Below are 27,553 nucleotides of genomic sequence, written 5' to 3' on the forward strand. Positions count from 1 at the left end.
TCATCCTTTCTTGCTGCTTTTGACCTCTTGACTCAAGGTTTGACATCATTGATGATAGAAGTCTTAGTATATCTTATTATTATCTTGCAAAATCACTATCTAAAGGTCACTATCTCGTTTGCAATCAGGATGTTGAATGGGAGAAAGCACCTCAAAATGTACTCTGCTTATGTTGACAGCATAACTTCACTTCCTCCAAAAAGGTTGGGTGACACCAAGGCAAGAGGCCAGAAGTGAAAGGAAAGGACAGGAGGAACTTCGGTGGAGTAGTTGTTGGAGGAGGGAGAGATTTGATGTTTGCACATAAATCTGCCGCCATCTCCTGGACTTCACTGAGATTGCAGCAATGTGACCAACCTCTGTTTAAACTTTAAAGCCTCGGATACAGTGATGTGCTATGGGTTAGGGGTGGACTGGAGAGGCGCACGCACACACATTAAATTCCAGCATCCAGGATTCCCGGGAAATGTATGAAGGACTATTTTTCTATTCACAGGAAATGTCATGGTGGGAAATCAGAAAGCAGTTAAATTAAAAATACAATGTTGTTTGTCAATTTGTTGTCATAGCGTTGCTCTATCCCCAATAATTCTGACTTTCTCAAAGTTACAAAACATGGGCCCAGTGCGTAATTATCACCGTTATTTGGCTAAAACCTGCAATCGAAACACTTGACACAGAAAAGACAAAGAGTGCATCTTAATATGGGACCTTGCCTCCTCCACTTGCCTCCTCCACTCGCTTCTCGTCATGATGACATCACTGACAACAGCATTATATTATAACATATCTTGCAAAAGCACAATTGTAGAGTCTTTTTCTCGTTTGCAATTGGGATGGTGAATGAAAAACAGTCCCTCAAAAGTTGTTGTGGCTAGGCTGACAGCTGGGAAACTTTATCGTTTTCTCCACGGAGGAGGGGCCAGAGGGCGGGGCGAGGAGACAAGCGCAAGTGGAGGAGGCAAGGTGGCATATTAAGATGCACTCAAACACTTGACACAGCCTCTGTGTCAATGGCACCCTTTCCCTATGGAGTGTACTGCCCTCTCCTTGTCTCTCCCTCGATTCCAAGAAATGTATGCAGGTACTTTGTTTTATCTTACTCCAGCTTTTCAGACACACAAACATACACATAAGCACGTGAGTGAGCGTACACACACACACACACACACACACACACACACACACACACACACCGGGTGGTACGTACAGTGACGTGCTGGCTGGACACCACTGAGATTGTAGCAATGTGTAGCGGCCATATGCCTTGTCATGTGTTTTTTGTAATGGCTTTTAATTTGGCGATCACCGCGGGGTGTCACGTGAGTGCAGGGTAATTAGTTTTAGTATTTAGTCACCTGTGCACCTGCTCACTGGGAGGGAGAGGGGTAGGCATGGGAGAGCACAATTTTTGTTGACCGCACGCTCAGAAACATTTGTTCTCTTTTAAACGCACTTTGGCACTTTAACACTCACCAGTAGCACACTGCATGGTGGCGGTTTTAGTATGCGTTTTTAACCTTTGTACTGAACTCGATAAAACTTGAATAAAGGACAACGAACGAAGAGAAGTGTTTGCGCGTCAGCTTTTAAACCTCCCAACCAACCTCTCGGCGGCAGCATTGGATTTTAGCCGCCACATTTTGTCAACAAAAAAGTGTAGTTTTTAGAAGCCCGACAAGTTTGCCTTTGATCACGTTACCTGGATTACGCACATGGAAGACGATTGTCACAGCTGATTGGAAACAGCTGTGTGGATTCGTGGACCACAACTTCTTCAAGCACAGACAGCCAAGCAACTCCAAAACCGGTAGGCCTGTATTTAATCCATTTACGCTGTGTATTGGAAAACGCAGTCGAAGAATCGGCTTCCATTGGGGAAGACGGCCCGCTTTGATGTTTGCTGCTTTGATGCTGGATGTGCGCTGCTGAAGTTTGAATGCCATGTTTGGAAACGTAAATGGGCTATCTGCTTGAAACGTGAAGGCTTCTTGTGAAACTGTGAAGTGTGAAACTTGTTGAGGCTTGCTACACGGCAAACGCTGAACTGTTGAACATTGCAATATGACTGATAAAGGCGAACCCGATGGTGTTGATGCTGGCGGTCGTCCTAAACGTGACGCAAAACCAACTGAAAAGGCATTGTTACTAAAAATAGAAACATTGCAAAAGGATCGAAAAACAAACGTTAACAAAATCAAAGACTTAATTCCCTCCATGAAAGAACTTATGAAAAGAAATGAAAATGTGACTCTTGTGAGAAGAAATCTTGAAACACTAAAGCAATTGTATGACTCCTCCGTTTCACTGCATGACACATTAACCCCTTTGTTGCCACCAGACGTGAAAGAAAATCAAAATGAATGGTTCGCAAGTATTGAAAGCTACACAAGTGGGTTTACAGATGACGTCACAACATGGTTGAATGAATGTGAAACACAAATTAACTCTGTTGAAAGAACTCCTGCGAGTGAACAAAGTGAACAAAATGATGTTTGTCAAGCACAAGTGCAAAATGAGCCAGAGAAAGAAACTGAAATGTCTGAGCTTCAGGATGAACTGCAACCCTCTGACAGCATATCAAACGTGTCAACTAGGCCATCTTCATCATTATCCAGTACCTCTCAAGCCCGTGTCAAGGCCCAGGCCAAATTGGCAGCGCTACAGGCAAGACAAGAGAGGATGCAGGAAAAACATGACTTGGAAGAGGAAGAGGAGCGGATCAGGAGACGGAAGGAGAAATTGCTCATGGATGAAGAGATTGCAGCTCACATGGCTAAATTGAACGTGCTAAAGTCCGCCAGTGTGACCAGTAGGCATTCCTCTAAACGCTCAAAGGCTAAGGCCGGAGATCCATTATAGCGTTACGTTATCGCAGCTCGACGTACTGGATGTCCCAGTGTCGACGCACTGCTACTACAGCTCGCGTGGCCCGGGAGTTATATACAGGAAGAATATCAATCTACATTTCTAGCCGTTTTTATCCATATAGCAAACCAACTGCCCCTAAATTACAGTTCAAAATGCTCTTACCGAACTCGGCACATGTGTTTTTTCACACACAGCTTGGCCTCGTGTTGTTGTGCTTATGGTCGAAATCGAACATAATCATTTGAACCCAGGCATCATAAGCACATGCAACATACATGCTTGTAGTCTATATTTTGTTCATCCAAAAGTTCGACAGATGTCAAAAATCTAATTTTACCGAGGGAAATGCACCTTCGTGATGACCACAGGTATCATGGGACATCTTCATGTAATCAACAGTCATTGGGTAACGCAGTCCGTCAGCCGCTGCTAATTTGCATAACTTTCAGGAGAGCTCAACTTTTTGACGTGCCACCGGAGCCACGCTCGCCGTGCCGGAATCCCAACATGCATTGCGAGTCCGGTAACGACGATATGCCGCATTTCATTGAAAATGAATTGAATGCGTTGGTACGGCTTGCGTAAAACTGACTAGTGGATGGGCACCGTGAGGAGTCTCATGTCAGCAAGGCCAAGGAATCACAGGTCAGCAAGCCTAAAGTCAATACACTCAATGCCAATGCAGCTTCTTTCCTTCCCAGACCATCCGCACCAATAAAAAAGCCTTTGCAAATGCCTAACATCAGTGGCGACCCAGCTGTAAAGCCTAAAGTCAGAGGAGCCCACAGTGACGCTCGAGTGCAGTTTCCGATCACAAAACAACCCAAACATGGAGCCAGTTCTAACCCAGTTACTGTAGGCCAGTCACAAAATGCACCAAGCACTGGAAATCATTCAACCAACAGTGACGACAGCTCTGCTATGGAAATCATGAAAAAACAAAATGAAATTACAACATTACTCATACAACAACAGCAACTGTCATTTTTGCCCAAGAGAGACATTCAAGTTTTCGACGGAGAGCCATTGGAGTACCACTCATTCATGAGAGCCTTTGAGAATGGTGTGGAGAGCAAGTCCAGCAGCAACAGCGACTCTTTGTATTTCCTCGAACAATTCACTAGAGGGCGTCCTCGAGATCTGGTGAGGAGCTGCATGCATGCGAACCCTGACGTGGGATATGCCCAAGCAAAGGCCCTACTGCAAGAACACTTTGGTGACGAGCAAAGAATCTCCACTGCATACATGGAAAAGGCTTTGGCCTGGCATCCTATTAAAGCTGAGGATGTGAAAACGCTGCAAGATTACAGTTTGTTTCTGAGAGGGTGCTGTAATATGATGAGCGACGTGCAATACATGTACGAACTGGATTTGCCAGCAAATATGCTCACCGTTGTGAAAAAGTTGCCTTACAGGCTAAGAGATCGTTGGAGAACAGTGGCCTGCGATCTACAAGAGAAGCGTCACCACAGAGCTGGTTTTAGTGACCTTGTGAATTTTATAGAAAGACAAACAAAGATTTTAACCGACCCTGTGTTCGGGAATATTCAAGATGATACACCAACCAAAAGTGTGAACAGAACAAGTTTTACCTCCCAACCCAAAAAGTGTAGCTTTGCTACAAGTGTCAATACTGTTGGACGGAGCATAGTGGCATCGGATTCGGCACGCACTTCAATCAATGGCCCGTCAAAGACTTGTCTGTTCTGTGGCGCTGGACACACATTGGACGCGTGCCCCGGGATGAAGAAAAGGGCCCACAGAGAAAAAATTGTGTTTATAAAGGAAAATGGAGTTTGCTTTGGCTGTCTGTGCACCGGACACATCAGCAGGGACTGCAAAAGACGTTTGTCCTGCGAGTCATGTGGTTCAAAACACCCAACAATCCTTCACATGCAGTTCAAAGAAAGACTCAATTCTTCTGAAGATTCTGAAGATGAAGGCGCATCAGCAGTGAGCAGAACTTTGGTGTCCAGTGGTTTGACTGGGGCTGGCGGCAGTGAGTGCAAGCTCCCAATCGTAGCAGTACAGATCAAGTCAATGAAAACAAACAAGATCCTCACCACTTACGCCTTTCTGGATCAAGGTAGCACTGCTGTCTTCTGCACAGAGAACTTGATGAACAAACTCGACCTGTTAGGAAAACGGAGACGTATTCTGTTACGTACTATGAACCAAGAGAAGGTCGTGGACAGCTACCTGGTCACTGGATTGGAGGTGGCAGCTTTAGACAGTGATCAGTTCTGTCCACTTCCACATGTGTACACACAACAAAGAATGCCAGTCAGTCGAAGCCACATCCCACATCAAAGTGACATTGAAAAATGGCCTTATCTGCAACGTGTTCACCTGCCGGAACTTGATTCCGAAGTGGAATTATTGATCCACAACAATGTGCCAAAGGCCATGGAACCTTTAGAAGTGATCCACAGTGTGGACGATGGACCGTTTGCCACCAAATCGTTTCTTGGGTGGACTGTTACAGGACCACTAGATGGCGACTGTGACGACTTCGCTGCAACGGTTAACAGAATATCTGTGGTGAATCTGGACGAGCTTTGGCAGCAGCAGTTCAAGACTGATTTTCCTGAATGCAACAACAATGAGCAACCTGGCATGTCAAGAGAAGACGAAAAGTTCATGAAGCTGGTGGAAGATTCCGCAACATTGGTAGATGGCCACTACCAAATTGCACTTCCTTTGAAAAACAGTCAAGTGAGAATGCCAAACAACAGGAAGGTTGCAGAGCAGCGTGCTATAAGCCTATTCAGGAGATTGAAGAAAGATTAATCATTTCAAGATCAGTATACATGTTTCATAAATGACATTATCCCAAAGGGATATGCAGAGCAAGTTCCCGCAGAGAAGCTGGCTCATTAAGATGGAAGACTGTGGTATATCCCGCACCATGGTGTCTACCACCCTCGAAAGGGGAAAATCCGTGTGGTCTTTGACTGCGGGTCCACATTCCAGTCAACGTCTCTCAATGCTCAGCTCCTGCAGGGGCCAGACCTCACTAGCTCACTGGTGGGTGTTATGACCAGATTCAGAAAGCAGCCAGTAGTGATCATGGCAGATGTTGAATCCATGTTTCACCAAGTGAGAGTAGCACCTGAAGATGTGGATCTGCTGAGGTTCTTGTGGTGGCCTCAAGGTGACCTCACACATGAACTGGTCGAGTTTCGAATGAAGGTACATCTGTTTGGTGCAACTTCATCACCCAGTTGTGCTAACTTTGCCTTGAGAAAATGTGCTGAAGACAATGCGCACTGTTTCCCGCAAGACGCACTTGATAAAGTTTTTAACTGTTTTTACGTCGATGACTGTCTGGCAGGAGCAGCCAGCGAGAAAGAAGCTGTGCAACTGCAGAAAGAATTGGTGTCTCTGTGCGCCAAAGGTGGCTTCAAGTTGACCAAATGGATGAGCAACCGGCGTGCTGTGATGGACGCCATACCAGACAAGCAAAGGGCTAAGGAGATGAAGGATTTGGACTTGGACCATGATGTACTTCCTGTGGAGAGAGTGTTAGGGGTACAGTGGTGCATTCAGTCTGACTGCTTCAAGTTTAAGATGATGTTGCAAGAACGACCCCTGACAAGAAGGGGCATCCTCTCCACAGTCAGTTCCATCTACGACTCTTTGGGCTTCATGAGTCCTGTTGTCCTCACTGCCAGAATCCTCCTGAAACAGCTGTGTAAGAATGGACTTGGCTGGGACCATCCAATACCAGCGCCCGCTGCACAGGAATGGAGACTCTGGCTAGAGGAGCTTGTCCACTTGGAGCAATTCTTGGTCGCACGATGCTTGAAACCACCAGACTTTGGTGAAGTGACCACTGCACAGTTGCATCATTCCACAGACTTAAGTGAAAAGAGCTATGGTGTTGTGACTTACCTGCTCTCACAGAATGCTCAATCACAGCTGCATAGCGCCTTCGTCATGGGAAAGTCCAGGGTAGCCCCCTTGAAGTCACGAATGGAGCTTACAGCAGCTACCATGGCAAGCCGCATGGACACAAGAGCTGCAAATGCCACTTGAACCATCAGTGTTTTGGACCGATAGCACATCAGTACTGAAGTACATTAAAAATGAAACTTCAAGATTCCGTACCTTTGTGGCTAACAGAGTCTCTGAAATCCTGAAAGCATCACAAGTATGTCAATGGCGGTATGTCAACACCACCATCAATCCAGCAGATCTGGCCTCTAGAGGGTCGCGTGCAGATGCATTTATCAAGAATAAGATCTGGCTTTCAGGACCCGAGTACCTGTTGCAACCTGAGCAGAATTGGCCTGTGAATCCTGATCAAACGAGCAAGCTCTCTCCAGATGATCCGGAAGTAAAGGTTGAAGCTACAGTGAATGTTGCTCATGGCTCAGAGATGTCAGACACTGTTATGCGTTTGATTAGCCACTTTTCATCATGGATGAGGCTGAAGAAGTCTGTGGCCTGGATCCTCAGGCTGAAGAAACTGCTATTGTCTCGCTGTCAAAGAAAGCGGCAATTGGACTTGAACAAACAGAACACTCCAGTTTCAGACAGTGACCCAGAGTCTTTGCAAGACAATACATTCAAAGGTCTGCTGACAGTGGATGAGCTACATAATGCTGAAATGGCCATTATTATGTTTAGTCAAAAGCAAAAGTATGCACAGGAGTTGGAACGTCTGGAGAAAGGAAGAAGTGTCGGCAAGAACAGCCCGCTTTTCAAACTTTGTCCCATCTTGATAGATGGAGTTCTGAGAGTTGGCGGCCGACTAAGCAGAGCAAACATGTCTGAAAATGCCAAGCATCCGCTAATACTGGCCAAAGACTTCCACATCTCTCGTCTTCTCCTTCGACATATTCATGAGGAAGTGGGCCATGATGGCCGCAATTACATGTTGGCAGCACTTCAACAAAAGTATTGGATTACTGGCGCTACTACAGCTATCAGGAGAGTCCTTTCCAAATGCATAGTGTGTCGTAAACGGCGAGCAGCTCCAGGATGCCAAGAGATGGCAGATCTTCCTGTGGACCGTGTCTCTCCCGATGAACCTCCGTTCACAAGAGTCGGGGTAGATTACTTCGGGCCTTTCGAGGTAAAGAGCAGAAGAAGTATTGTGAAGAGATACGGAGTGATCTTTACCTGCTTGGCTATACGAGCTGTCCATATTGAGGTTGCATCATCACTGGATACAGATTCATTCATCAATGCGTTGAGGCGCTTTGTAGCCAGACGTGGACAAGTCATGGATATCCGCTCTGACAACGGAACAAACTTTGTAGGAGCAGAGCGTGAGTTAAGGCAAGCGATTGAAGGCTGGAATCAAGAACAGATCAGCAACATTCTGCTGAAGAAGAATATCAAATGGACTTTCAATCCACCCGCAGGTTCGCACCATGGAGGTGCTTGGGAGCGATTGATCAGATCTGTGCGTAAGGTTCTCAACTCCACACTACGATCGCAGAATCAGACTTTGAGCAATCTGGACGAAGAAGATTTCCATACTCTACTCTGTGAGGTGGAGTCAATTCTCAATGGTCGCCCACTCACAAACGCTTCAGTCGATCCTCATGACTTGGAAGTTCTAACACCGAATCACCTGTTGCTGTTGAAGACTTCTCAATCTTTACCACCAGGGGTGTTTGAGAAAGCTGATCTCTACACTCGTCGGCGTTGGAAGCAAGTTCAGTATCTGTCAGACCTGTTCTGGAAGCGGTGGGTTCAGGAGTACCTGCCACAGTTACAGGAAAGACAAAGGTGGACAAGCAAGAAGCGCAACTTTGCAGTCGGAGACATCGTCCTTCTAGTCGACCAGGCTGCGCCTCGTAACTCTTGGATTATGGGTAGAGTCATTCAGACTTTCCCGGACAGAAAGGGCCTGGTCCGAAGACTCCAAGTCAAGACCAAGACAGGCTGCTTGGACAGGCCTGTAACCAAAGTTTGCCTGCTACTTGAAGCGGAAGCATGAACATTTTAGTGGACTGTTTGGACTCTAGACTGACTGGACGTACGTACGGACGGAGGGTGGTGGTAAAGACCACGCTGACGGGCTACGTGCTTGAACCTCTGGCTCCAACTTGACTTGGTAGGTTCCAGGAGGATTGCATCCAGCACGCATGATTTACATGGACGTGTGTGTGTGTGTGTGTGTGTGTATGTGTGTGTGTGTGTGTGTGTGTGTGTGTGTGTGTGTGTGTGGTAATTATGTAGTAACTTAGTAATAACATAGTGGTAATTATTACGTAGTGATATGGGGTAATAATTAGGGGCTGGGATGTAGCGGCCATATGCCTTGTCATGTGTTTTTTGTAATGGCTTTTAATTTGGCGATCACCGCGGGGTGTCACGTGAGTGCAGGGTAATTAGTTTTAGTATTTAGTCACCTGTGCACCTGCTCACTGGTAGGGAGAGGGGTAGGCATGGGAGAGCACAATTTTTGTTGACCGCACGCTGAGAAACATTTGCTCTTTTAAACGCACTTTGGCACTTTAACACTCACCAGTAGCACACTGCATGGTGGCGGTTTTAGTATGCGTTTTTAACCTTTGTACTGAACTCGATAAAACTTGAATAAAGGACAACGAACGAAGAGAAGTGTTTGCGCGTCAGCTTTTAAACCTCCCAACCAACCTCTCGGCGGCACCATTGGATTTTAGCCGCCACAGCAATGTGACCAACCTCTGTTTAAAGCCTCGCGTACAGTGATGTGGTACTACAGTGATGTGCTGTTGGTTAGATGTTGGGTGTGAGAGTGTGTGTAGCTGTGTGGGTTTGGCCTTCTCCATCCTAACCGTGCACACTAGGGCTATCACAATAACACATTTTGCTGGACGATAAATTGGCCAAAAAATGATTGCGATAATCGATAATACTGTCGTTCTTGTGGCAATTTTCTAATTATATAATGACAATGGGATAAAAATGCGAATACACCCTTTCTCATTTTGAAAGTGTGGCAGCAGAGGGTGCTAGATAGATACATAGATAGATGGAAAGATAGATAAGGATAGATAGACAAGGCAGACAGACTGAAAATCAAAAGGACACCAATGTTTGAGCGTCATTGCACTGAGTATAATGCACCTGTTGGTATTCTTGGGTAGAGAAAGAGTGAAATGATAAGGAAAACAAAGAAGCACGCAAATATAACTTATCTGACCAAAAAAATTGCATGTAGAAACTTATTATACAATATATTGGCTTATTGAATATTGCGACAGCCCTAGCGCACACTCTCATTCTCTCTCTCTCTCTCTCTCTCACAGACACAGACACAGACACACACACACACAGACACACACACACACACACACACAGGGCTGGTCCAGGTACATACGGTGAGGTGCTGCTGGTTGGGTGTGGAGTGGGAGAGGCGTGCGCGGAGCTGTGTGGGTTTGGCCTTCTCCCCGGCAGACTCCCCCTGCAGCTCCTTCTTGCGGCCGCCCTTCACATCGCGCTCCTTCTGCTCCGCCTTCAGACGCAACTCCTGCAGCTGCTGCCTACACACACACACACACACAATATTTACACAAATATGCAAACAATACATACACACACACAGTATTTACACACACGCACGCACGCACGCACGCACGCACGCACACGCACAGTCACAGGGACAGGGATGTGAAGTTGGTGAAGGTGAAGTGTTTGAAACATTTCAGCTACCCATTATGCATCGTGTGTGTGTGTGTGTGTGTGTGTGTGTGTGTGTGTGTGTGTGTGTGTGTGATTGTGTGTGCGTGTGTGTACGTGTGTGTGCGTGATTGTGTGTGTGCGTGTGTGTATGTGTGTGTCTGCGGTGAGTGTATTTTTTGCGTATTTGTGTAATTATTGTGTGTGTGTGTGTGTGTGTGCGCGTGTCCCACCTGGCACACTCCTCTCTGGCCTTGGAGGCGGCGGTGTCCTGGAAGAGGGAGCTGGAGTGCTTGAAGTACTTGTCGTACTTGTCGCCGCCCTCGCGGGGGAAGATGCGCCGGAAGCCTCCCATGTGCTTGGCCTCGTAGCGTTCCATCTGCTCCACGCTGGCCGCGTGGCACTGCCGCAGCTCCTGACTCCTGACACACACACATAACACACACCAACGCTTGACATTCACTTTTTCACTTGCTGGCCACTGTGGAAAGTCGTTTTCCCAAGTCACTAGTCATCCAGCTATTCTACTAGCCACATTTTTATTTTTATTTTTTTATATCATGACGCTGTACATCTAACCTCAGAAGATAAGGTGCTTAAAGCAAAAAGACAAGTGCATGGGTGTCTACATGGAAATAAAACAAACAAACAGAAACGGAGTAACTGAGCTTTTTAAATACAAACAATTGATACACAAGGGGCAAAGGGCAGAATAAACGCCATTCTGATATGTCGTAGGAAGGCCTACCATAGAATAAGCTACCTACCTAGTGACACTGAAATTGTTACCAGCCACAGCCAAGTCTTACCAGCATTTGGCTGGTTGGCAGGTGCCAGTGTCAAGCCCTGACATCCACACACATTACACGTATGGACATGTACTACACGCATGTGTGTATACACACACACACACACACACACACACACACACACACACACACACACACACACACACACACACACACACACACACACACACACACACACACACACATTATACGTACAGACGTGCATATATATATATGTGTGTGTGTGTGTGTGTGTGTGTGTGTGTGTGTGTGTGTGTGTGTGTGTGTGTGTGTGCATGCGGCGTCTCTGTCTCACCTGGCCTCTCGGGAGCGGTTCTGCTGCAGTCTCTCCTTGACGCGTCGTCTCTCCTCCTCTGTGATCTTGCGGCGGTCGCAGGCCACCAGGTTGATGAGCACCAGCGTGTCGTACAGCAGCCCGTCCTTCACCTCCCGATCCAGACGGGAGTCTGTCGTGAAGCTGGGCGAGTGGTTCACCTGGAGGGGGGGGGCACAAGCAAGACATTGAAGCCCTCACACACACTCACACTCACACAAACACACCATCTAACGACGAGGCACTAGCTTGAGCATGTAGTCAAGCAACATGTCAAAGCAATCACTCTCTGTCTCTCACTCTCGCTCTCAGTCTCTCTCTCTGTCTGGCGGTTTCTGTCTGTCAGTCTCTGTCTTTCTCTCAGTCTCCCGTTCTCACCTCCAGAAGCCATGGTTTGAGCCTGTGGTCTAGCAGCACGTCAAAGCCCAGGATCTCGAAGCAGGCACTGCCGGCGGCGTGGTTGGGGAAGCAGGTGTGGTAGTTGTGCTTGAGGATGGGGTGCGCCGAGATTAGCGTCTTGATGATCACGTCTTCAATGTCCACCCACACCTTGAAGATAGAGAATGGAATATTCTCAGTAGTTTCTTTCCTGAATGTATGCTGTCCATGCTGTCCAGAACTGTTATCGTTTTCATGAATATGCATCACCACCATCAATTTTTTAGTATTCATTATAACTGGGAAAAATTTCCAGACATGAAAAAGGGGGGTCTCCATGTCCGCCATTTTGCATTTCCAGTAATAGACATCTTTGACTGCAAAACTTGCTTGACTTTGGTCAAACCCGTGAATTAGTTTATTACATGGTAAATTGTCACGCAAAGATCAAATTTGGGAGCAAAGGTGCAATGCTTACAATCCTACATATTCTACCTACAGTATATACAGTATATAATGTGCAGCACCTTTGAAGATACTCTTACAAAACAAAATGTTAAAATAGTAGTATAGTTAAAACGGTAGTTAAACTAATTAGTAAAACAGTAGAAAGAAACAATGTCAGCAAGACATTAAAATATAAGTAAAAGTTAGGAAAAATCAGCAATAGTCACCTTCTCCACGTTGTAGCACATGGACTTAAGGTGCTTGTTGAAGGTAGACAGCTTCCTGTGGGAAAAAGGTTGACAACACTTTACTTGACAATACGTAACAGTCAGTCATGACAGTGTTATTACACAGTCACGAAACTGTCAAACATTAGGTCAATGTCAAATGGGATCATGAAATGTGATTTTCACTTGGCTATTGTCATGACACCTTGACAATGTCTGGGGTGACACTGGGTGTACCACACACACACACACACACACACACACACGACAAAACGCCTAGCTCTGCACTCCAGCCTAGGTGACCTAAACAAGCACACGAATGATGCCTACACCAACCTAGGTGTAATCCTTGACTGTGATCTGAGCTTTGGGTCCCACATCAATAAAACAACAAAATATGCCTTTGGAAAAATTGCTGAAGTACGCACCATTGTCTCCCAACAACACGCCGAAAAGCTTGTGCATGCTTTTGTTACTAACAGATTAGATTACTGTAATGATCTTTTCTCTACCCCCCAAAAAAGTTCATTGATAAACTACAACAAATTCAATATGCAGCAAGAATTCTAAGAAAGACCAGAAGGAGAGCGCATATCCCTCCTGTTCTGGTGGGCTTACACTGGCTGCCTGTCCCCTACAGAATTGATTTTAAAATAGTACTGACACTTCAGTGTCATGTCATGTAGAAGAAAAATATGACTATAGGTCAAAGTCAGTTTAAATTGCTTTGTTTGTTTGTTTTCACACAGAAAAAAAACCCTCTGAATACAAAGAAGAGGGTTGATGAGAGCAGATGAAATGCATTGAATTACTTTCCACAGAAATGGCTTTGTGTAGTACATGTCTAAAGCTGTGCGGTGTTGATTTCCTGTGTGTATGTAAATATTGCTTTTGCTTGTTGTCATAAAGAATAGGCAAAAATAAATATGAATACGAAAATCCTATAGACATAGGACTGATGAAATGCATAACTTCACATTCCACAGAAATAACTATTGGTGCTATGTGTAGCACATTTCTAAACCTATGTGATGGTAATTTTCTGTGCTGAGTGTATGTGAACATTGTTTTATATTTACCTTTTGCTGCCTGTGTCATCGTCACGTACAAAGTTTTCACTGTGTTTGTTAATGGCATAGTTGGTAAGGTGCATGCAGACGTCGTCCTGTCAATAATAACAAAAACACACATAATTAAAATAAGTTACTGTTGTCGCTACTTTTGTAGACTGAAGTCATGCCACTCAAATTCCTTGACATATAGATTTCAAGTCTAAGTTCAAGAGTTAGTGGCCATGCCTTTATTTTCATGACCATGCTCCTGTTTCCAAAATAAAATTCTGTTGTTAATGTGCCAAATACACACACACACGCAAACGCACACGCACACGCACACGCACGCGCGAACACACACACATGCACACGCCCCCTTCTCACCAGGTTTCCGTTGGTGGGGTCGTTGTACTGTGTGGTGCAGAAGCGTGCCAGGCCCTCCTCGTAGAGGAATATCCGGAAGGGGTCGCAGGAGGTCACCAGCACATAGATACGCAGGTCAAACTTGTAGCCGTCGATGATGAAAGGCTGTTAGGGTTTGGAAATCTTTATTTAAAATACTCAGGAAAATATCATTCAAACACTCAAATATCATTAAATCAGTATAATATGCAATAACATCTAAATATTGAATTCAATAGAAAATACAATTGTTAATGTAAATATATTTACACTTAAATTTACACTTGACCTTGTTATTTCACATGCGCTTGATATCAACAATATATCGGTCACGGACGTCGGCCTCTCCGACCACCACTGTGTGTTTTTTGATTTTGACATTTCAACACAAATTAGCACACCCAACAATGTCATTCACAGACGACGCATTAATGCCTCTGCTGAGCTTAAGATTTCAGACCTCATCAAATCAGGTGACCTACTAAATGGTCACTGCACACCTGATGAAATGGTTGATAGCTTCAACAAACACTTAAGAGGAATTCTAGATAACATAGCTCCAATTAGAACGACGACAAGAACCAGAGCTAGGTATTCACCTTGGATGAATGACTCACTTAGAGCCTTAAAAAGAAAATGCAGAGTAACCGAGCGTCTTTGGAGGAAAACTAAATTAGAAGTCCATAGACAATCCCTTAGGGATGAGATCTCCTCCTACAATAATGCGGTACGCTCAGAGAGAAAAGCATATTTTTCCAAAATCATAACAGACAACCAGCATAATGCGAAAGTTCTTTTTTCCACTATTGACCACCTGCATAATCCAACACATAGCAATAACAACCTAAATGCAGCATCACATGACAAGTGCGAGGAATTTGCTAGATTTTTTAATAAAAAGATTGCCGACATTAGAGAAGGCATCCAAGGTGGAAACGCAGCAACCTCTGTCGCCCACTCAGGCGATACACCGAGGGGAGGGTTAAACCCCCCTAGGAGACCTGAGAGCTTCCAAAAGTTTTGTCCAATTAAAGAGGACGACCTCTGTAAAATAGTCAGGGAAAGTAAGCAGTCTACCTGCAGCCTTGACGCGATCCCCACATATCTGCTAAAAAACATACTTGGTTGCTTAGCAGCACCTTTACTGCAAATTGTTAACACCTCTATGCTTACAGGCATTTTTCCAAGCTCATTCAAAACAGCCATGGTAAAGCCACTCCTAAAAAAGACAAATTTAGATCAGAATTCTTTAAACAACTACAGACCTATATCAAACCTCCCCTTTATAAGCAAGGTACTAGAACAAGTTGTATTTAAACAGCTTAATCAACATCTGGCTGGGAATGATATCTTGGAAAAATTCCAATCAGGCTTTAGAGCCAACCATAGCACCGAAACAGCACTAACCAAAATAATAAGTGATCTTAGGCTCAGCACTGCCGCAAACAAAGTTTCAGCACTTATCCTCCTCGACCTCAGTGCCGCCTTTGACACGATAGACCACAACATACTAATTGACCACCTTGAATCTTGGGTAGGCTTGTCCGGTCACGTCTTAGAGTGGTTCAAAACATATATTACAGGAAGGCAGTTTTCTGTCACCATCGGAGAATACGTCTCCAACAAGTATGATGTGCCTTTTGGATTTTCATAGCTATGCCGATGACACTCAACTATATATCTCTGTCGAGCCTAGCCAAACCACTGCCATTCATGCCTTGACTAAATGCATGTCTGCCATCACAGATTGGATGAACAGTAACTTCCTAAAATTAAATGAGGATAAAACTGAAGTGTTGCTCATTGGGCCTAAGAAAAAACGTGCTAAACTCCACTCAAGCCTAGGTAACCTAAGCATGCACATTAAAGATAAGGTTACTAGCCTAGGTGTGGTCATAGACTCGGATTTGAGCTTTGAGCCTCACATCAACAAGATAACAAAATCTGCTTTTTTCCATCTTAGAAATGTCAACAAAGTGCTCTCTTCTCTGGTCTCCCAAAAAAATTAATTGACAAATTGCAACTCATTCAAAATTCTGCGGCAAGAATCCTAACAAGAACCAGAATGAGAGAGCACATCTCTCCTGTCTTGGCAGACCTACACTGGTTACCTGTCTCATACAGAATCGACTTTAAGATTCTGCTCACAGTATTTAAAGCATTAAATGGACTTGCTCCTAAGTATATCTCAGACATGCTCTCTTTTTATGCCCCTGCTCGAGCTCTCAGGTCCACTGATGCCAAGCTGCTAAGGACCCCCACCCCCCCGCAGAAGAAGATCGGCGACGCCGCGTTTGCCTGCTATGCGCCCAAGAGATGGAACGCCCTCCCCATCGAGATCCGATCAGCCACCTCCGTCGACTCCTTCAAGAAGCAGCTGAAGACCCACCTCTTCATCCTTGCCAACTCCTAGCTGCCAAGGCGTCATAGTGTCCCAGCTGCCGCAGCGCCCTTACTACTCGCAACCAGCCCTGGCAGGGGGCTCCCCTAGGTGTCCGCTGGTCTCTGCCTGAGGTTTCTTCCTGACTATAGGGGGTCTTTTTTCTCAGACCTCACTGAGCTTTTTTTTCCCCCTTACAAACTATGAATCAAGCGAAAGGGAGTTTTTCCTCACCCCTGATGCCACCAGGGGCCGCACCTGAGCGCCCAATCTCTGTGTGACTATCTATGACTTATGATAGGCCCAGCCACTACGGACCTTACACATCTAAGAATCCTGGTCCTAACCTACGTTGACCTTATGACTCTACATTCTCTGTCCATCTCTTCTTCCTCTGCCTTCCTGCTTTTTCGGCCTCTCCTCTATACCTCTCCTTTTAAATCTATCTCTAACAATGTTTTTTTTCCCCATTTGTTAAGCACTTTGAGTTACATGCCTTGTATGACACAGTGCTATACAAATACAATTATTATTATTATTATTACTATTATTATATATGTAATATATGTAAATTTGACACCTTGTAAAATAATTGCATGACATACTGAAGAAGTTATTTTCGAATATGCCCAACTGAGCATTTTATCTTCAAAATTGTATCGCATTTTATCTTTCGAAACCATGCAGCATGCAGGCATTTAGTCATGCAAGGTCGAATTCCCTGTGCAAACGACTACCGTGAAAGGTGGCTTGAAAGCATTATAAAAACATGATCATGCAATAGCAATACACCTGCTGCTGTCATTGGCAAGCAACACCTCAACTCAAGGTCAGCTGGCTTCTATGCCTGAGTGAAGACTGGAGGTCAATGCTGGGGCAGCGGCGGCAACAGCAGTAGCATAGGCCACAGTGCTGTCGATATGGACTACCCGTCAAGCTGTGTTACAAACTACTCCTGGCGACTCAATGGTTTATTATTAGGGCCAGGGTCTGAGTTCCAGCTATGTAAACACACGAGTCAAATTTGCAGTTTGAATCCAAAACTTACTGTCAAATGTAACTCTGCCACTGTTGGTCTTAGTCCCTCAGTGTTAGATTAACACTGCCCAGTTTACTGCAAGCAACTGGTAGCTCATTTAAAACAAAGCAGCGCATATAGATAGAGCACCACAGTGCCAGCCTTAAAAGTGCAGTGTAATATTTTCAGCAGTTTATTTCCAGAATTCATGCTGCCCCTTCACAAATTTGACCTTTTTCATGAATATTCACCACTATCATATTCCAAGCATATATGACAGAGAAAAATACACTTTTCATACATCCATATTTTAGCCACAAAACTTACTGTACTTTGTCATACTAGTAAATATTACTTCATTATGTACAATCTGGCTGAAGGTACCTACTCTGGTCTCCATCATACAGAGTGCCTGCAGGCAAGGCAGGACAAGCAAGGTATTCAGGTAAACAGAAATTTGCAAAGATAAGTGAGCTCCCGCCAAAGTGGCATGAAGACAAGCGAAGAGGGGAAAAAATATTCGGGCAAATTCAACATAATGCAAATGAGGAGCAAATTTCGCCTGCAGCAGACAATCAAATGAACAACATAAGTGTATCAATCGATTTGATTTGCTGCTACAACCTGTTGACCGTTGAGCTGACAGAATGGAACACTGGCCTCTCTTCAATTCACTCATTTTGCCTCCATGAGTCCCTGTCCCACTGGGGGTCAATACCAGGGCAGCAGCAGCAGCAGCCACAGCTCCAACCCCAGCAGCTGGCAAGCACCAGGCAGCCAGGCAGGCAAGGGTGAGTCGAAATGAGCTACTCGTTAAGCTGAGCTACCAAGCCATTACAACACACTGTAACAAAGACGGATCACTTGAGCAACTCAGACATTTTATACATTAAGTATAAAGGTGAAAGACTAACATTTTAGTCTTGCATTCTAATTGCACATTACATTACTGTATAGTATTGCATTCTAATTGGAATGCAATTACCATAGAATGCCCTAAAGCAGCCCACTAAAGGTGCTATGGTCAGAGATGTATAAAGTAGGAGAAAAGTACTGTTATGAATGTAATTACAACACTAATAATATGATGTTACTTATTTGTAACTATGTAATATCAAACTACTAGTTGTGCAATTCCATCCATAAAAGTACTGCTTCATACATCTCTGGTTATGGCCACGGTTTGTTCTGGGCTACCGTCACAGACTATTGTAAGCTCATCTTGATGAAGCAGCCCTTCTCGACACAGCACAGGCAGGCAGGTAAGCAGGCGAGGCAGGCAGGGAGGCAGGTGTGGTGTGGTGTGGTGTGGTGTGTGTGGGGGGAAAAGTGTAATCTCACCCGAGAGACGTAGACCTGGCAGATCATGTGCTCGCCGGGCTTGATGTCTTTGCTGGACTTGGTGAGGAAGATGCCGCGGCCCTGGCAGCCCGAGTCCGGCTTGCAGATGTATGTCTTGTACTTTTTGGCGCGGGTGTAGGCTTGGAAGTCGCTGTAACTGCAAAGCAAAAGGGAGACGGCGTGTGTGAGTGTTGCTTTGTGTTTGTGCGTGTGTCTGTGTGTAGTGTGAAATAGAGGTGCAGGAGTTTGTATGTGTGTGTGTGTGTGTGTGTGTGTGTGTGTGTGTGTGTGTGTGTGTGTGTGTGTGTGTGTGTGTGTGTGTGTGTGTGTGTGTGTGTGTGTGTGTGTGTGTGTGTGTGTGTGTGTGTGTGTGTGTGTGTGCATGCATGTGAACTTCTGTGTGAGTGTGAGATGAAACCTGCAGGTGTTATATTTCAGTGGTTTAGATAATCAAACCGCAGTCCAGCGGTGTCCTTGAGCTTGCCTCTCCCTTCATTTCTTCTGGACCATTCAATCTTTAATGTCTCTGTATCACGTAGCCAGCTCAAATTTAGATGTCTCCCTGTTCTTTTTAAGTACTTACAAAGCGACGAGCGGACTTTCTAAAGATTTAGCAGTGGCGCATTAATGACAAAGGAAATCGATCCTTTAAAGGTATTTACTTAACAATAAACGTCTATTTACTTATCTGACAAAAGTACAGTATGTTTTGCAGCCACGCCTTTGACTGCTAATTAAAAATGTGACTGAAATTCAAAACCAGAGTATCATGTCTCTGAGAGTGAAACTGAGAAAAACCACCAGATATTTTTGTGAATTTTTGTGATTTTTGCAGAATGTGTGAAGTAAAATTTAGCAGAATAGTAGCAGAATTTGAGTTTTTCTGACTGTGCAAGTCCTGAAGCTACTGAATGCTTCAGAAAACCATATTGTTTAATCCAAAACTTTCATTTTGTCTTTATAGGGGCTAACCTAATGTTTTTTCTATGGTCAGGTGAAACTTTCAGAGCTGATTTCTGTGTTCTATTTTAAGGAGTGAAAAGTCCATAAATTCATCAAATATTATTACATTCCCATGTGTGGAGTATCGTTGTAAAGCTTAGAATGTGCTAAAAGATCATAAAAAGCTTGTATTTCTGTAAATCTTAGAATCCATGATTAACTCAATTTGTCTTCCTGTGGCTAGTCACTCACAGATGACTGGCATGGAGAAGATCCACTTATTCAGGAATGAAAAGTGTGCATGTGCAAGCCATTGTGACAACTCAGAAAAAATTGGTGGCCGTGATATGTTATTGAAACATATAGCCTTTGTGAATAGGCAGAATAAATTATGGAAATAAATGATTAACTAATAAATATATTACATACTCTACCCTCTAAAAATAAAACGCATAAATTAAAAATGTATATATACAAAACTTCTAATATAAATGTATTAATGTGAAGTTACACAGATACAGTTTTTGTTTGTAATGGTTTAAAGCCTGACCTAAAGTAAACCATGACACCATTGACAGCAAGGGGGCAGATTATGCTGTCATCACTAATCATAAATAATTAATTTTAATCGTTCAGCTACCATTAGCTGATAATGGCCGACAGACTTGTAATGCTTTATATCTACTTTCAACTGGCATGTTTTAATAGGGGGGTTGGATAAAAGAAAACTACAGTGGTGACATTACCAACAGTGGATGACTGTTCAGGTACAGGATCAATGAAACAGCCTCTGAGATGATGCTGATGTTACTGTACACACTGGTGATTGTTAGATGCAGTTTGTATCCCTCGAAAAATAATATATGAATGTTAATATTAGCATATTATTGGCGTAATTTTAATGTAATATTTAATAAATGTCAAACATGTTTGACCAGGTTCAGAAACAAAAAACGAACGAAACATTGTTTTAATTTTCAACAAATCGTAAGGCGTTAATGAGGCTACAGGAATCTGCCCCTGTGTTCTTTATAAATACAACTCACTCAGCCTTGGCTGTGGCTGACACGGCTACGGTACTATACTGTTACGCTGTCCATTGGAGTTCCATTCTGGCCCGAGGTCATTTCCCAACCCTAAACCATCCTTCTCCCAACCATTTCCTGTCCGATTCCTCAATGGTTATGTCTGAATAGAGGCAAAAAGCCTTCAATTTAAAAAAAAACACCTAAACTCAGTCAGCAGGAAGGCATCAGGTGCTTGGGAAGATGTTATAGTCTTTGGGTAAGAGCTTTTTTTGTTGCTACCAGATTGGCAATGAGCAGGTGGTAATATATTAGTAAAGACTCTGTAATGTCGTTGTGCAGTGCTATGGTGGTAACTCACTCAGCAGGAAGGCACCATGTGCGTGGGAAGATGTTGTAGTCTTTGGGGAAGAGCTTCAGCATGCGGTTCATGTTGCGAGCCAGCAGATCCTTCCTGCAGATCTCACTCATGCCCGGGAAATGGTTGATTTTCTATGAGGTGAGACGAGAGAAGAGTAGACAAGACAAGGCTCAGGCCTGATGGTAGAACAATTGCTATGGCATTCCCGAGAGTTTTGATTAATTAACAGGGTAAGACATAGTCATATCATTTTGGTGACAAAAAGGTTATTAAAACGGCTCGGCACAAAAAATCCTCTTTAATCTGAAATTCCCATATCAAGCAAATACAGCAATGCAATGGTGATGACTAGACCAGTAATGGTACCTGGTATCGTTTCATCTCCATGACCCGGTCCAGGGAGACGGAGCAGTCCGTCCAGAACAGGGTCCAGTCCTCCCCCTCCGCAGACTCCCTCAAGCCGTACTTTTGGGCTGCCCGACGCACTGGTCAAAGACGAGAAGGAAAACCACATATTCAACTTTCATTTGGCACAGAAACTATACATACTAAAACAAATGGGCAATTGAATGCTTTGTCCTCTTCAAGAGGACAGAGTAATCCAATTCAAAGATATCAATGCTTTGAAAAAAAAAAGTTGAGAAATCCTTAACTTTAATGCATATTTCTTTGCGCAAGTTTCTGGGGTTCTGTGGTCTGTGAATTAACAAATACTCACCGCTCTCATACTTGCAGTTGGTCAGATTAATCCACAGTCATCTGGAAGAGAAGATGCAGACAGTGGGACAGACATGTGCCTTGCTGGGAGGCCCTATTGCCTCTATCCTGGTCAAAACCAGCCTCTTACAGTAACACACACTTTATGCTACAGGCCATCCTGCTCGGCTTGCATTAACAAAGTTGTCTCAGGCGACATTTAACCATGGACGTGTTTGTGAGAGATAATGTTGACGGGGCTGCCTTTGAAATGTGTTGTGCAGGCAGGCTAGGGTAATTGCGTACAGTACAGTCAGACGTTAGTGGCTGAGGCAAGACTGGGCCTCTTATTAAACTTAACTTCACCCTAAACATATCAGGGGCACTGTGTCTCAGTGGGCTAATGCGCCATAATATTACTCTAGGGACCTGGGTTCAAGGCCAACCCAAGATAATTTCCCGATCCTCCCATATTAATTTCTCTCTCCGACTACTTTCCCGTCACTCTCTCACACTGTCTGTCCCATCAATAAAGGCATAAAGAGACCAATAAATCAATAAATAAACAAATAAATAAATCAATAAATAAACCAAACAAACAAACCAAAAGTATATAAGAGTCAGCCTTAACAGCACTTTAGAGTCTACAAGTCATGAAGGAAAACCTTCTCAACACAGCACAGCAGCGCTTCCTTCTCTCACACACACACAGGGGGATCTCTCTCTCACACACAGAGGGGGACACGGCCAGTCAACTCCTCATTCCTCTCACTGGGATTAACCCTGACACAAACAGCTGCAAGGGATTCAGTATCAGGTGCTGTTTAGTCTACCACTTGCTTTTGCAATTATAAACAACACAACCACCAGCATGCCTAGGGAGTGGAGGTTTCATTCAATTCTCATGGAATTGCTTAGACATACCAAATATATTTATTCATACAGTTAAGAAACTCATCAACAGAATAAAGTTGAGTTGAATAGGCTTCTTTCAGAGTGTTAAGCCATTCTGTCCTTCGCCCAAAGGCCTACTTCAGTTTTAATAAAAAGTGAGCTCCACAAGAAGTTCAGTCTACCACGAGGGAAAATTGTCAGACAAAAGATAAGCTACGTGTCTTCCACACTGTGCAGCATGGACCTCCTATACGTATAACATGGGCCTCCACCTGGTGTACTGGCTCTACTGGTGTCATTATGAAGCCATTTATATACAGTACTCTGATATAACCTAGATGCACAGGTTTCTTATATCTATAACAGGCATATAACAGTTTGGGTTGTGCATTAGAAATCAGTAAATTCTATGAGAAATGAAGACATGAGGGCACTAATAGTTCAGTGGGCTTAGGCAGCAGGCCATAAATCCAGGGGCCCGGATTGGAGTGCAACCCATAACGGTCATTTTCAAATCCCCCCCCCCCCCTCATTACTCTCCCACTAATGTCCTGTCCCTCGCATCAATAAAGGCAAAAATGCCAAAAAATGTCTGAAAGGAAAATAAACACAATAATGAACCTTACACAACTACCGGTACAATAACCTACCTTTTTTTCCTCTTCTTTTTCCTCTTGCCCTCTTGCCTGGATGGAGGTAGGGGTTCCTCAGGCTGGCTGTCGCTGCCCCAGCCCTCCCCTTCCTCCCCGGCCTCCACCCCCCCATTGCTACTGGGGTCCGCCTGGGGCTCCTCCTCAGAGCAGTCCGGTACAGGCAAGCCCATTCTGCACAACAACAACAACCAGGACAAGGGATGGGACACAAATATGCACAATCTAAGTCTAGATATACCGGTAACCATTCATGTTAGGCCAATGTTGTAATTTCAACTGTAATAAAGTAGCTAACGTCATCTCAAAAAGTGTTTATTCTGAACTAGGGCTGGGCGGTATACCGTTAAAAAACCGTGATAACGGTTTCACCTACACAAGGTTCACTTTTTGATGAGAGAAGGTTTTTTTTATTTATTTATTTTATTCCAAAGCAGTGATTAAAATTAAAATGGAGATTAATTTAAATTCAGGATTTCATCTCATTTTTTAATTAAATTTCAGTCTTTTCTTCAGAAACATTGAGATGTGGGGGAAAATCGCCGCTTATAAAAAAAAACGTGCAGAGAACCGTGATATCAATTTTCATCAAGAAAACCATGATGCACATTTTTTCCAGAACCGCCCAGCCCTATTCTGAACAAAATAGTCAAAAAGAAAAGAAATGATAAAGGTCTGCAATCTATAATCAATGGTCCCAAACGTTTTATGATGATAAGCTCACGAGGGCTTTTGTTAGAAAAAGGATGAGAAGAACCACTGTTCTAAATAAAGAAACAAACTTCAGAAGCCCTGTGGTGGGCCAATGTCAACAGGTCCACCAGGCTCAGATGTCAAGAAAGCCCAAATATTAAATAAAACATGTGGAAAGTGAGGCTGTGTGTGGGGGCTAGAGAGGTGGGTTGTGATGGTGGTGTTGGGGGGGGGGGGGCTGTCTGAGGCCAGGGAAGTCAACAGACAGTGGGGGACAAAGGGGTCTGTTGTCCAAGGCCCAAGGAGAGAGGGGCCCCGAATTTGGGTTTTTATTACATTGTATTGTAGGGGGACCACTCCAGCAGTATTGCCAGATTGGGAAGATTCCGGCCCAATAGGCCTGTTAAGGATGACTGTCTGCGGCTAAAAAAAAGGGTATTTGGTAGATTTCTCGGTCAATGTATCGCCATAGATGAATAGAATTTAGTTCAAATTGGGAATGTTTTAGGTGTCTCCAGGCAGTTTTTGACCATTTTTGGGTTGGACATAATCAGTCACATACAACCATGCCCTTCAGATGACTGTCATGGGCCCGGCAAAACCCGTCAGCCGCCCTTCTGCAAGGTGACTGTTTCACACTTACCCAGTCAAAGCAGTAACTACTCACAAGGACTTGTGAAAATGAGATTATGATATGACAAGGCAAACAAGTTCAACCTCCCTGCTGGCTTGCTTTCCTGTCCTTCATGTGAAGTCACGGACGGTCTCACAATGAAACTCTATCAACCCTGTCAGAGTGTGTTTGTGTTGCGTGTTGTGTGTTGTGCCGTGCGCCGAGTGGGGGGCTGCGACCTGCGGATGGTGTTGTGTTCCTATTTCCATCTCTCTCCTCAGGTGAGTAATCTTACTTGTCACTAGGCCATTACACACAGTCATACAAGAGTAAGCATGCGGTGGGTGCACACAACAACAACAAGGTACAGCAAGGCTTAGGGCTATTTTTGTAGCGTCTGTTGTCTACAATACGGTCAAGAAAACAAAACAAAACCCCACAAATGGGAATAAATCGCGCAGATCAACCGACCGAGCAAAAAGGGCCGGCCAAGCTCCCTATTCACTAGAAAGGATTGCTGGTAATCAGAGAGGTCTAATTATTGCACAATGTCCCAGGGGTGACATGAAAGACAGACAGACAGACAGACAGCATCTTAGGTTAGGGCAGACAGAAACTTCAGACAGTGAACCTTATACTCTGGAAGGATCAAGCTGCCGCTGAGCCCAGGAGGGCTGCCTGCCCTGTCCTTTCCTGTCCTGTCTGGCCACTGTCAAGGCCAAGACCAAGTCCAAGACAGACCCCATGCACACAAAAGTCTAGCCAACTGACGAGGCAGGCTGGGTTCAGGTGTGAGGCAGAGGGAGGGGGAGCGAGTGATGGGGAAGACAGGGACAGAGGCAAAAAGGAAGACAGGATTGGGTGGTGGTGATGGTGGTGGTGGTGGGTGGAGGGGGTTGTGCGTCTCAGATGGCGCATTCAGGCAGACTGAGAACCGCGCCGGTACCCTAATCGCACCTAATCGCAAACCGGAGAGGGCGTGTTCACCCTGCAGATCTTAACGCTTGTGATCCGGAGAGCTGGTTCGCAATGCAAACAGGAAAATACTTGGTTTTTCTCCACAAACTGTGATGATAACATGGACGTCAGCAGGTTAATCACAGTCCTGTACGGAAAAGTTCAGAACTCGGTATGAACGCAGGTGTTCACACCTAAGCACATCAATGCATGGGCACGGGCAAGGGCACCATTCTGGTCAGCCTTAAAACAGTAAGAGAGATATTGAGGAGTAAGAAAAGTTGGTTGTTGGAGAGTGATGGACAGAGAGTGTGTTTGCATCAGAACTAGAGAGAGATGCAGAGGGGAGTGGAAGGGAGAGGAAAGAGGAAGAGAGGCAGAGACAGAGAATAAGAGTTTAAGAGATTGAAAGAAATAGAATGTGTGAGGAGGAGAGAAAAAAAGTGTGACACAGAGAACAGAAAAGGGAAAGGAGGAACATATAGAGCCAGAAAGTGATGGAGGAGAGAGAGAGAGAAAGAGAGTGAGTGGAAAGAGAAAAGGAAGAGAGAAGAACAGAGAGAAAGTTTGAGAAAGACAGAATGGATGATACACGTCGGAGGTAGATAGAGGATAGGCAGGAGAGAGAGAGAGAAAGCGAGAGAGAGCGAGAGAGAGAGAGAGAGAGAGAGAGAGAGAGAGAGAGAGAGAGAGAGAGAGAGAGAGAGAGAAGAGGAGGAGAGAGAGAGAGAGAGAGAGAGAGAGAGAGAGAGAGAGGCGTCACTAAGGGGAGGACAGCACGAGAACATCCCTTGCGTGTCTGCAGGAGGCCATGGGTGCTGGGTAACAGTAACCCTGAGCAAGTCAAGCCAGTGCAGCGAGCTGGATAATCCTGGCCCTGAACTCTCTCGTCAGGGAGGCGAGGTGAGGCAAGGGAAGGGAAGGGAGGGAGGGAAGGGAGGGAGGGAAGGGAGGCCGCAACGCCCCAGTGACCTCACTAGGGGGTGGCGGTGCACTGGCCTGGCTAGTGTTACAGCCGAAAAGGCCCTCATTGGATTTCTTTAAGGATCTATATGTTCGAATTACCCGTCCTTACAGGGCCCGCTGACAGCTTTGGCCGGACCCCGGACAAAGTCATCTGAAAGGGCTCCTCCATTCAATGGAATGTATTTGGTAGCCGATTCCGGGGCCCCCTCTCTCCACGGGCCAGGGACAACTAACCCCTTTGCACCTCCACTGTCAGCTTCCCTGCGTCCTTATATGATCACCAGCGCTCACAAGCTTACAGGCCCTGTACGGTGTATGTTTGACCAACTGACACACATGCCTGTGAGAAGAGAAAGACATGAACAATGCATGATCCCCCTTCCCAGAAGATAATTGTTGGGAGAGCTTGACAGGTAATGGAGATTCATTACACAGTACATATGTCTTCCCAGAAAGGTGCTCCACCGAGCTTGACCTAAAACAAACTAGCGTGACACACCAATGCAAGCATTCAATTCAGTGGTGGATGGAAAAGTTGGTGGGAGATGTGCAAAGTACTGCTGAAGTTTAGTACCGGTACTATTACCTTACGGTACTATTGGACAAATCCCTGATGGCACACTATGACTATGTTGCCTAAGGTTGAACTTCAACTTCAAGTGAAACAGAAAGCCAATCTATTGCAGTAAATGGCACTTACCTTTAGTGCAGGGATATGCGACGGCAAACGCACCCAGCTTTTCTCAGATGGAGGTGGGCTTGACCTGGGACCCAAACTTCAACTGGACCTTCGGAGCCGGTCCTCCTCAGCCGTAGGGGCAAGCAGGCACACCCACATGATGTCGACCCCCCCTCTATCAAGCCGTATAATCCCTGACAAAATGAAGCATATTTGTCA

General features: G+C 44.8%; 1 protein-coding gene across 2 annotated transcripts in view; it reads right to left on the reverse strand.

The window, feature by feature from the left end:
* ttll6 (tubulin tyrosine ligase-like family, member 6) overlaps positions 1-27,553 on the reverse strand; it is a 37,050-nt gene that overhangs the window by 8,270 nt on the left and 1,227 nt on the right. The window contains exons 2-14 of one of the 2 annotated variants that reach the window (XM_063221696.1): positions 27,356-27,528; positions 23,427-23,600; positions 21,905-21,942; positions 21,553-21,671; positions 21,187-21,317; positions 18,859-19,015; positions 14,102-14,245; positions 13,745-13,830; positions 12,666-12,720; positions 11,992-12,162; positions 11,596-11,774; positions 10,725-10,913; positions 10,193-10,355 (exon numbers count right to left, since the gene is read on the reverse strand). In XM_063221696.1, the coding sequence (XP_063077766.1) occupies positions 10,193-10,355; positions 10,725-10,913; positions 11,596-11,774; positions 11,992-12,162; positions 12,666-12,720; positions 13,745-13,830; positions 14,102-14,245; positions 18,859-19,015; positions 21,187-21,317; positions 21,553-21,671; positions 21,905-21,942; positions 23,427-23,599 (1,605 nt within the window). In that variant the 5' untranslated portion in view covers position 23,600; positions 27,356-27,528. Of the gene's footprint in view, positions 1-10,192; positions 10,356-10,724; positions 10,914-11,595; positions 11,775-11,991; positions 12,163-12,665; positions 12,721-13,744; positions 13,831-14,101; positions 14,246-18,858; positions 19,016-21,186; positions 21,318-21,552; positions 21,672-21,904; positions 21,946-23,426; positions 23,601-27,355; positions 27,529-27,553 lie in introns of those variants that run through there. The other variant, XM_063221697.1, reaches the window with a different exon arrangement.

This window comes from Engraulis encrasicolus, chromosome 17 (assembly GCF_034702125.1).
Source record: "Engraulis encrasicolus isolate BLACKSEA-1 chromosome 17, IST_EnEncr_1.0, whole genome shotgun sequence".
NCBI lineage: Eukaryota > Metazoa > Chordata > Actinopteri > Clupeiformes > Engraulidae > Engraulis > Engraulis encrasicolus.